The following is an 11836-nucleotide window of genomic DNA, read 5'->3' on the forward strand; positions in this document are numbered from 1 at the left end:
ATATTTTATTTGGTTTGCTGTCTGTACTGTGCAGTTTGTTTGTAACTGGATGCATGGGTAAGGCCGCTTCTCGTGCTTTCGGTTAAGCAGTTCTTGCGCTGTGACTTCTATTAGTTGGGATAATATCATTTACTAGCACTTACCCAACATTTCAATGGTCTATTTGGAGTTTCTTTCTTACTCACAACAAAAATTGACATCTATCTCGCGTGTCCTGCCTTGCATTATCACCATTCTCATCGCGCGTACTTCGAGTTCACGAACAGCGTGCTACCATAATAGAGGTGAATAAAACTTTCTGTACACTCATATTCATATAATATTTGGTTTGCTGTCTGTACTATGCACTATGTTTGTAACTGGATGCATGAGTAAGGCCGCTTCTCGTGCTTTCGGTTAAGCGGTTCTTGCGCTGTGACTTCTATTAGTTGGGATAACATTATTTACTAGCACTTACCGAAGCACTTCAATGGTCTATTTGGAGTTTCTTTCTTACTCACAACAAAAATTGACATCTATCTCGTGTGTGCTGCCTTGCGTTATCACCATTCTCATCGCGCGTACTTCGAGTTCACGAACAGCGTGCTACCAACATAGAGGTGAATAAAACTTCCTGTACATTCTTATTCTTATATTATTTGGTTTGCTGTCTGTACTATGCACTATGTTTGTAACTGGATGCATGGGTAAAGCCGCTTCTCGTGCTTTTGGTTAAGCAGTTCTTGCGCTGTGACTTCTATTAGTTGGGATAACATCATTTACTAGCACTTACCCAAGCACTTCAATGGTCTATGTGGAGTTTCTTTCTTACTGATAACAAAAATTGACATCTATCTCGCGTGTCCTGCCTTGCATTATCACCATTCTCTTCGCGCATACTTCGAGTTCACGAACAGCGTGCTACCATAATAGAGGTGAATAAAGCTTCCTGTACATTCATATTCATATATTATTTGGTTTGCTGTCTGTACAATGCACTATGTTTGTAACTGGATGCATGGGTAAGGCCGCTTCTCGTGCTTTCGGTGAGGCGGTTCTTGCGCTGTGACTTCTATTAGTTCGAATAACATCATTTACTAGCACGTACCCAAGCACTTCAATGGTCTATGTGGAGTTTCTTTCTTACTCACAACAAAAATTGACATCTATCTCGCGTGTCCTGCCTTGCATAATCACCTTCTCATCGCGCGTACTTCGAGCTCACGAACAGCGTGCTACCATCATAGAGGTGAATAAAACTTTCTGTACATTCATATTCATATACTTTATTTGGTTTGCTGTCTGTACTATGCACTAAGTTTGTAACTGGATGCATGGGTAAGGCCACTTCTCGTGCTTTCGGTTAAGCGGTTCTTGCGCTGTGACTTCCATTAGTTGGGATAACATCATTTACTAGCACGTACCCAAGCACTTCAATGGTCTATGTGGAGTTTCTTACTCACAACAAAAATTGACATCTATCTCGCGTGTCCTCCCTTGCATTATCACCATTCTCATCGCGCGTACTTCGAGTTCACGAACAGCGTGCTACCATCATAGAGGTGAATAAAACTTTCTGTACACTCATATTCATATATTATTTGGTTTGCTGTGCGTACTATGCACTATGTTTGTAACTGGATGAATGGGTAAGGCCGCTTCTCGTGCTTTCGGTTAAGCGGTTCTTGCGCTGTGACTTCTATTAGTTGGGATAAACTAGCACGTACCCAAGCACTTCAATGGTCTATTTGGAGTTTCTTTCTTACTCACAACAAAAATTGACATCTATCTCGTGTGTCCTGCCTTGCGTTATGACCATTCTCATCGCGCGTACTTCGAGTTCACGAACAGCGTGCTACCATAATAGAGGTGAATAAAACTTTCTGTATATTCATATTCATATAATATTTGGTTTGCCGTCTGTACTATGCACTATGTTTGTAACTGGATGCATGGGTAAGGCCGCTTCTCGTGCTTTCGGTTAAGAGGGTCTTGCGCTGTGACTTCTATTAGTTGGGATAACAATTTACTAGCACTTACCCAAGTACTTCAATGGTCTATGTGGAGTTTCTTTGTTACTCACAACAAAGATTGACATCTATCTCGCGTGTCCTGCCTTGCGTTATCACCATTCTCATCGCGCGTACTTCGAGTTCACGAACAGCGTGCTACCCTCTTAGAGGTGAACAAAACTTTCTGTACATTCATATTCATATATTATTTGGTTTGCTGTCTGTACTATGCACTATGTTTGTAACTGGATGCATGGGTAAGGCCGCTTCTCGTGCTTTCGGTTAAGCGGTTCTTGCGCTGTGACTTCTATTAGTTGAGATAACATCATTTACTAGCACTTACCCAAGCACTTCAATGGTCTATGTGGAGTTTCTTTCTTACTGACAACAAAAATTGACATCTATCTCACGTGTCCTGCCTTGCATTACCACCATTCTCATCGCGCGTTCTTCGAGTTCACGAACAGCGTGCTACCATCATAGAGGTGAATAAAACTTTCTGTACACTCATATTCATATATTTTTTGGTTTGCTGTGCGTACTATGCACTATGTTTGTAACTGGATGCATGGGTAAGGCCGCTTCTCGTGCTTTCGGTTAAGCGGTTCTTGCGCTGTGACTTCTATTATATGGGATAAACTAGCACGTACCCAAGCACTTAAATGGTCTATTTGGAGTTTCTTTCTTACTCACAACAAATATTGACATCTATCTCGCGTGTCCTCCCTTGGATTATCACCATTCTCATCGCGCGTACTTCGAGTTCACGAACAGCGTGCTACCATCATAGAGGTGAATAAAACTTTCTGTACATTCATATTCATATATAATTTGGTTTGCTGTCTGTACTATGCACTATGTTTGTAACTGGATGCATGGGTAAGGCCGCTTCTCGTGCTTTCGGTTAAGCAGTTCTTGCGCTGTGACTTCTATTAGTTGGGATAACATCATTTACTAGCACTTACCCAACATTTCAATGGTCTATTTCGAGTTTCTTTCTTACTCACAACAAAAATTGACATCTATCTCGCGTGTCCTGTCTTGCATTATCACCAATCTCATCGCGCGTACTTCAAGTTCACGAACAGCCTGCTACCATAATACAGGTGAATAAAACTTCCTGAACATTCTTATTCTTATATTATTCGGTTTGCTGTCTGTACTATGCATTATGTTTGTAACTGGATGCATGGGTAAGGCCGCTTCTCGTGCTTTCGGTTAAGCGGTTCTTGCGCTGTGACTTCTATTAGTTGGGATAACATCATTTACTAGCACTTACCCAAGCACTTCAATGGTCTATGTGGAGTTTCTTTCTTACTGACAACAAAAATTGACATCTATGTCGCGTGTCCTGCCTTGCATTATCACCATTCTCTTCGCGCGTACTTCGAGTTCACGAACAGCGTGCTACCATAATAGAGGTGAAGTTTGAAGTTTGAAGTTTGAAGTTTATTATTATTAACAGACTGGCGATACATAAAATGAAGAAGACGTTTTACAGACTAGGGTCCCATAGTCCGAAGACTGTAGGGGGACCCACGATGAAGAAAGCATGTAAACAAGTGCAAAGGCAAATGGCAAGACAATGTAATAATAACAAAACAATGCTATAAAGCAACTATAGAAAAATAACGAAGCGATAAAACATAGTAATAATCACAACTTCAACAAATACAATCGCTAAGTCAAAATGCAAAAAGGACAACATAGAATAATTTATAGTGATAGAAGATATAATTTCAAAGTTTTTTTGAATGTATACAAGTTGGATAGAGACTTTATATTTGGTGGAATAGAGTTCCATAATGAAATAGCTGTGAATGACAAAGACTTTATGCCGTAATTAGTGCAAACTCGGGGTAGTAATAAATTTCGCTCCAATGCGAAGCGAGTGCGGTTAGTGTTTATCAATAAGTCACAGTTGATGAGGTCGAAGGGTAGCCGACGGTGAATTATATTAAAGAACAAACAAGTACAATGAAATTCAAATAACCTACTAATACACAGAATATTGTATTGTCTAAGCAAAGAAATAGCGTTCGAACGACGAGGGCTGAAAGTGATAATGCGGATTGCTTGGTTCTGTATATGTTGTACAGATGAGATGTACGAGTGATAGGTGTTGGCCCAGGTAATTATGCCATAGTTAAAATGACTATGAATAAATGAGAAGTAGAGCGATAGTAATGCATTAGTGGAAAAATATGGCCTAGCTTTAATCAATGCACGAATACCAAAAGCAGTCTTTTTCTTTATTTCTAATAAGTGTAGACCAAAATTAAGGGTTATGTCTAAACGTACACCGAGAAAAGAAACAGTATCACAAGCATGGATAGTATTAGGACCCATAGTTATAGCAGCAGATGTTAACAAATGTTTATGAGCAGACCTGAAAACCATGAACTGAGTTTTAGAGGGGTTTATCGTTAGATCATTGTTGTTGCACCATAAAACTACATCGCTGAGTACAGAGTTTAGTTTTGATATTAAAGATGGAACTGTTTTGGCCTTACATGATACTGTGGTGTCGTCAGCGTACAAAACACAATGTGCAGAGCAAATGACGTCAGGGAGATCATTAATATAAATAATGAATAGGAGGGGGCCAAGAATGGACCCCTGCGGAACACCTTGATTGGTAATCTTAATGTTAGAGTAAGAGCCACCTGTAAAGACCACATTTTTTCGGTTAAACAGGTAACTTTTCAGAAAATTTAAAGCTGGTCCAGTAATACCATAAGAATCTAACTTATTGAAAAGAATGGAGTGATTGAGCGTGTCAAAGGCTTTAGTTAAATCCAAAAAGACTGAACCCGAGAAGTTACCAGTATCAATGGAATGTTTGATGAAGTCTGTCAAAGAAAGCAGAGCAAGGTTAGTGGAGCTTCCATGACGAAAACCAAACTGGGAAGGTTTTATAACATTAAATTTCGAAAGGTAAGAACTAAGACGCTTTACAAACAGTTGTTCAATTAGTTTACTTAATGATGGAAGAATAGAGATAGGCCTATAATTTTTAATATCATCTTTATCGCCTTTCTTGAAAATTGGTATAATTTTTGCACGCTTTAATGAGTCAGGAAAAGAACCTTTAGAAAAAATGAGATTGATTATATGGGTTAAGGGCTGAGAAATTATATGAGCCACCATCTTTAAATGGTGTGCACAAATGTTATCCAGACCGGGAGAAGTATTTTTAAGATTACGAATAGCTGATACTATTTCGTCAGAGGAAGAGGGAAAGAGAAAAAATGAGTGAGGTAAGCGCGGCAAACTAGGTGAAGGAACATTTTTTGAGGAATTGGATGACGAACAAAAATACTCAGAAAACGCATTAGCAATGTCGTCAGAGTGACAATAAGTAGCGTTATGGTGAATGATTTTCGTTATGGGCGAGTTAATTGTAGGCGAATTCAAGAATTCATTGAGCAGTTTCCACTGTTTTTTATGATTATTTTTGTTCTTTATAAATTCCTCATTATAATAGCATTTCTTGGCAAGTTTTAGCAAAGAGTTAAGAGTATTACAGTAACTTTTATAGCGAAGTGCCAAGGCGATATTAAAGGGTTGTCTCTTAACTTTCCTATAGAGGTTATCCTTCTTTCTGAGACTGGTTAATAAGGCAGATGTCATCCAAGGGCTTTGAGGCTCTTGGTATTTCTTGTTATAAGCAATAGTGTGAGTACTAGAAGAAACAGCTTCTGAGAATAAAGAAGAAAATGTATCAACCGCTGATTGTGGATCAGCTTGCGAGCTAACTTTGGACCAGTCACAGTTTGAAATTGCACTGATGAAATTGTCTTTGTCAAATCGCAGTGCAGTAAAAATTGTGTTGATTTGAGTTATAGGGCTATCAAATGTGATGAAGATGGGATAATGATCGGTAATATCGACATCAACCACCCCGGACACTCTAGGATTAAAGTTACAAAAAGCATGATCCAAAAGAGTGTTAGAGCCACGTGGGTTGGATCTAGTGTACGAATCGATGAGGCACGTTAACCCGTACCCTAGAAGGCAATCATTATAGGCACTTGTAGTTCTTGAATGAGAATCTAATAGGTTAATGTTGATATCGCCTACCAACAATACATTTTTGTTCTCCATTGATAGAGTGTTCAGGACAGTCTCAAGAGCCGATAAGAACTGGATAAATGAGGAGGAAGGTGAGCGATAGATGCAAGCGAGTATTAAATTTTTTTGATTATGAGTAACCTGTGGCTGTTCAATTTCTATCCAAACTGATTCGCAATAGGGGATGGTAATATGAAGGTCCAATCTGCGAATATAATTAATGCCAGAAGAAATGAAAATGGCTGAGCCACCATAGTTGTCAGATGCACGATGACAGTATTCAGATTTGTACGACGTAAAACCATATAGATTAGCATCCACATCGGAAAGCCAGGTTTCTGATATACATATAAATGAAAAAGAGTGTCTGGTAGAGTGAATGAAACTATTAATGTTGTCGTGATTCCTTCGCAAGCTACGTGCATTGAAATGAACTAGAGAGCGTTGATTGTCAGATAGAAACGAAATAAATTCTTCAGCAGAAAAGGACATGATTGACAAGTACTCGTCAAGGACAAAAAAAAATTAGAAAAAGAGAGAGAGAGAGAGAATTGTCCCTAGAATCGATAACACGCGACTTAGTTGAAAACCCGAAGGTCGTTCTCAGACTTTAAGATGAACACTTTGCTGCTGCTAGTCTGACGAGCCTTAATCTGGCAGTTGTCCGTCCATAAAAACTGCCAGCTCTTCTCCTTCTTAAGAGCTAGTGCCTTAGAAAACAAGCGTTTGTTCTCGACAGTAAGGTGATCATTAACGAACACAGCAGCATCAGTGGAACCAGAAAAGCCAATTTGGCCAGTACGTAGACGGGCTTTGCGAGCCCTACGAACAAACTCGCCTTTCTTCTCGCGGCAACAAAAGCGAGCGATAATGTTCTTCTCCTTAGACTTTGTGGCCACACGATGGACAACGTCCAAGTCAGAGGGAGAAACAGAGCAGCCGATGGCATTGCCAATGGTTTTCACGATTGCAAGGCAATCTTCATTTTGCGTGACCGGAACACCCTTTATCTCAACATTATTCAGTCGAGAATACTGTTCTAGATCAGCAACTTTTTTTTCCAACGCCTCATTTTTTGCGGAGAGTGCGCGGTTCGCAGTCACCAGCTCGTCCTGCCTCACCCTCATGTCATCAAAAACATCACTTAAGTGCTGAACACTTTCCGCCAGAGTTGCGCATTGATCAAGGCCGAGTTCATGTAGCTTGTTAGAACACTTAGAAACAAGGTCTGCAACCACACGTTCAAGCCTACCATCGAACAGACTTTCGAGCGCGTCTATTCGCTTAGCAAGCTCGGTATTAGTAGGCATAGTGCAGTATACAATGTAACAACTTGGCAAAAGCAGCAGTCACGGCTAAGAATTAAAAAGAAATAAGAAAAGACAACTTGAATACCACAAACCTGCACAAAGAATGCGTAGTTTTTAGATGCGAGTCAACCAGCCGTAACGCTGCTTGCCAAATGAAGACGAAGCACTTGCGACGTCCTTATATAGGCCTGAAGGGGCAGGCACCAAGCGCTGCTCGGTAACAGATCTCGTGGCAGCACGATAAATGCGGGCGTCGGATCTCGTCGATGAATTCAACGATAAAAACGCTGATTCGAAGAGCAGACTGCGCCGGCGCACTAAATCCTGTCGAAAACCACGCTGGCCCAGAAGAAACAGGCCGCTACGGCAGCGACGGGAACAGGCTGCGACGGAAACTTGCTGAAAATCTGCACAAAGAATGCGTAGTTTTTAGATGCGAGTCAACCAGCCGTAACGCTGCTTGCCAAATGAAGACGAAGCACTTGCGACGTCCTTATATAGGCCTGAAGGGGCAGGCACCAAGCGCTGCTCGGTAACAGATCTCGTGGCAGCACGATAAATGCGGGCGTCGGATCTCGTCGATGAATTCAACGATAAAAACGCTGATTCGAAGAGCAGACTGCGCCGGCGCACTAAATCCTGTCGAAAACCACGCTGGCCCAGAAGAAACAGGCCGCTACGGCAGCGACGGGAACAGGCTGCGACGGAAACTTGCTGAAAATCTGCACAAAGAATGCGTAGTTTTTAGATGCGAGTCAACCAGCCGTAACGCTGCTTGCCAAAATAAAACTTCCTGTACATTCTTATTCATATATTATTTTGTTTATTGTCTGTACTATGCACTATGTAGTTAACTGGATGCATGGGTAAGGCCGCTTCTCGTGCTTTCGGTTAAGCGGTTCTTGCGCTGTGACTTCTATTAGTTGGGATAACATCATTTACTAGCAAGTACCCAAGCACTTTAATGGTCTATGTGGAGATTCTTTCTTACAACAAAAATTGACATCTATCTCGCGTGTCCTCCCTTGCATTATCACCATTCTCATCGTGCGTACTTCGAGTTCACGAACAGCGTGCTACCATCATAGAGGTAAATAAAACTTTCTGTACATTCATATTCATATATTATTTGGTTTGCTGTCTGTACTATGCACTATGTTTGTAACTGGATGCATGGGTAAGGCCGCTTCTCGTGCTTTCGATGAGGCGGTTCTTGCGCTGTGACTTCCATTAGTTGGGATAACATCATTTACTAGCACGTACCCAAGCACTTCAATGGTCTATGTGGAGTTTCTTTCTTACTCACAACAAAAAGTGACATCTATCTCGCGTGTCCTGCCTTGCATTATCACCATTCTCATCGCGCGTACTTCGAGTTCACGAACAGCGTGCTACCATCATAGAGGTGAATAAAACTTTCTGTACATTCATATTCATATATTATTTGGTTTTCTGTCTCTACTATGCACTATGTTTGTAATTGAAGGCATGGGTAAAGCCTCTTCGCGTGCTTTCGGTTAAGCAGTGCTTGCGCTGTGACTTCTATTAGTTGGGATAACATTATTTACTAGCACTTACCGAAGCACTTCAATGGTCTATTTGGAGTTTCTTTCTTACTCACAACAAAAATTGACATCTATCTCGTGTGTGCTGCCTTGCGTTATCACCATTCTCATCGCGCGTACTTCGAGTTCACGAACAGCGTGCTACCAACATAGAGGTGAATAAAACTTCCTGTACATTCTTATTCTTATATTATTTGGTTTGCTGTCTGTACTATGCACTATGTTTGTAACTGGATGCATGGGTAAAGCCGCTTCTCGTGCTTTTGGTTAAGCAGTTCTTGCGCTGTGACTTCTATTAGTTGGGATAACATCATTTACTAGCACTTACCCAAGCACTTCAATGGTCTATGTGGAGTTACTTTCTTACTGATAACAAAAATTGACATCTATCTCGCGTGTCCTGCCTTGCATTATCACCATTCTCTTCGCGCATACTTCGAGTTCACGAACAGCGTGCTACCATAATAGAGGTGAATAAAGCTTCCTGTACATTCATATTCATATATTATTTGGTTTGCTGTCTGTACAATGCACTATGTTTGTAACTGGATGCATGGGTAAGGCCGCTTCTCGTGCTTTCGGTGAGGCGGTTCTTGCGCTGTGACTTCTATTAGTTCGAATAACATCATTTACTAGCACGTACCCAAGCACTTCAATGGTCTATGTGGAGTTTCTTTCTTACTCACAACAAAAATTGACATCTATCTCGCGTGTCCTGCCTTGCATAATCACCTTCTCATCGCGCGTACTTCGAGCTCACGAACAGCGTGCTACCATCATAGAGGTGAATAAAACTTTCTGTACATTCATATTCATATACTTTATTTGGTTTGCTGTCTGTACTATGCACTAAGTTTGTAACTGGATGCATGGGTAAGGCCACTTCTCGTGCTTTCGGTTAAGCGGTTCTTGCGCTGTGCCTTCTATTAGTTGGGATAACATCATTTACTAGCACTTACCCAAGCACTTCAATGGTCTATGTGGAGTTTGTTTCTTACTGACAACAAAAATTGACATCTATCTCGCGTGCCCTGCCTTGCATTATCACCATTCTCATCGCGCGTACTTCGAGTTCACGAACAGCGTGCTACCATCACAGAGGTGAATAAAACTTCCTGTACATTCTTATTCATATATTATTTGGTTTGCTGTCTGTACTATGCACTATGTAGTTAACTGGATGCATGGGTAAGGCCGCTTCTCGTGCTTTCGGTTAAGCGGTTCTTGCGCTGTGACATCTATTAGTTGGGATAACATCATTTACTAGCAAGTACCCAAGCACTTCAATGGTCTATGTGGAGTTTCTTACTCACAACAAAAATTGACATCTATCTCGCGTGTCCTCCCTTGCATTATCACCATTCTCATCGCGCGTACTTCGAGTTCACGAACAGCGTGCTACCATCATAGAGGTGAATAAAACTTTCTGTACACTCATATTCATATATTATTTGGTTTGCTGTGCGTACTATGCACTATGTTTGTAACTGGATGCATGGGTAAGGCCGCTTCTCGTGCTTTCGGTTAAGCGGTTCTTGCGCTGTGACTTCTATTAGTTGGGATAAACTAGCACGTACCCAAGCACTTCAATGGTCTATTTGGAGTTTCTTTCTTACTCACAACAAAAATTGACATCTATCTCGTGTGTCCTGCCTTGCGTTATGACCATTCTCATCGCGCGTACTTCGAGTTCACGAACAGCGTGCTACCATAATAGAGGTGAATAAAACTTTCTGTATATTCATATTCATATAATATTTGGTTTGCCGTCTGTACTATGCACTATGTTTGTAACTGGATGCATGGGTAAGGCCGCTTCTCGTGCTTTCGGTTAAGAGGGTCTTGCGCTGTGACTTCTATTAGTTGGGATAACAATTTACTAGCACTTACCCAAGTACTTCAATGGTCTATGTGGAGTTTCTTTGTTACTCACAACAAAGATTGACATCTATCTCGCGTGTCCTGCCTTGCATTATCACCATTCTCATCGCGCGTACTTCGAGTTCACGAACAGCGTGCTACCCTCTTAGAGGTGAACAAAACTTTCTGTACATTCATATTCATATATTATTTGGTTTGCTGTCTGTACTATGCACTATGTTTGTAACTGGATGCATGGGTAAGGCCGCTTCTCGTGCTTTCGGTTAAGCGGTTCTTGCGCTGTGACTTCTATTAGTTGAGATAACATCATTTACTAGCACTTACCCAAGCACTTCAATGGTCTATGTGGAGTTTCTTTCTTACTGACAACAAAAATTGACATCTATCTCACGTGTCCTGCCTTGCATTACCACCATTCTCATCGCGCGTTCTTCGAGTTCACGAACAGCGTGCTACCATCATAGAGGTGAATAAAACTTTCTGTACACTCATATTCATATATTTTTTGGTTTGCTGTGCGTACTATGCACTATGTTTGTAACTGGATGCATGGGTAAGGCCGCTTCTCGTGCTTTCGGTTAAGCGGTTCTTGCGCTGTGACTTCTATTAGTTGGGATAAACTAGCACGTACCCAAGCACTTAAATGGTCTATTTGGAGTTTCTTTCTTACTCACAACAAATATTGACATCTATCTCGCGTGTCCTCCCTTGCATTATCACCATTCTCATCGCGCGTACTTCGAGTTCACGAACAGCGTGCTACCATCATAGAGGTGAATAAAACTTTCTGTACATTCATATTCATATATAATTTGGTTTGCTGTCTGTACTATGCACTATGTTTGTAACTGGATGCATGGGTAAGGCCGCTTCTCGTGCTTTCGGTTAAGCAGTTCTTGCGCTGTGACTTCTATTAGTTGGGATAACATCATTTACTAGCACTTACCCAACATTTCAATGGTCTATTTCGAGTTTCTTTCTTACTCACAACAAAAATTGACATCTATCTCGCGTG

At 41.1% G+C, this 11836-nt stretch overlaps 1 protein-coding gene across 1 annotated transcript; it reads right to left on the reverse strand.

The window, feature by feature from the left end:
- Positions 1-6643: 6643 nt before the first annotated feature.
- On the reverse strand, positions 6644-7192 carry LOC142783960 (uncharacterized). The gene has a single exon (XM_075882584.1). It carries the CDS (start codon positions 7190-7192, stop codon positions 6644-6646), a length of 549 nt encoding a protein of 182 aa, XP_075738699.1.
- Between the last annotated feature and the right edge of the window lie 4644 nt (positions 7193-11836).

The sequence above is a fragment of the Rhipicephalus microplus genome, unplaced genomic scaffold (genome assembly GCF_043290135.1).
Source record: "Rhipicephalus microplus isolate Deutch F79 unplaced genomic scaffold, USDA_Rmic scaffold_13, whole genome shotgun sequence".
Classification (NCBI taxonomy): Eukaryota; Metazoa; Arthropoda; class Arachnida; order Ixodida; family Ixodidae; genus Rhipicephalus; species Rhipicephalus microplus.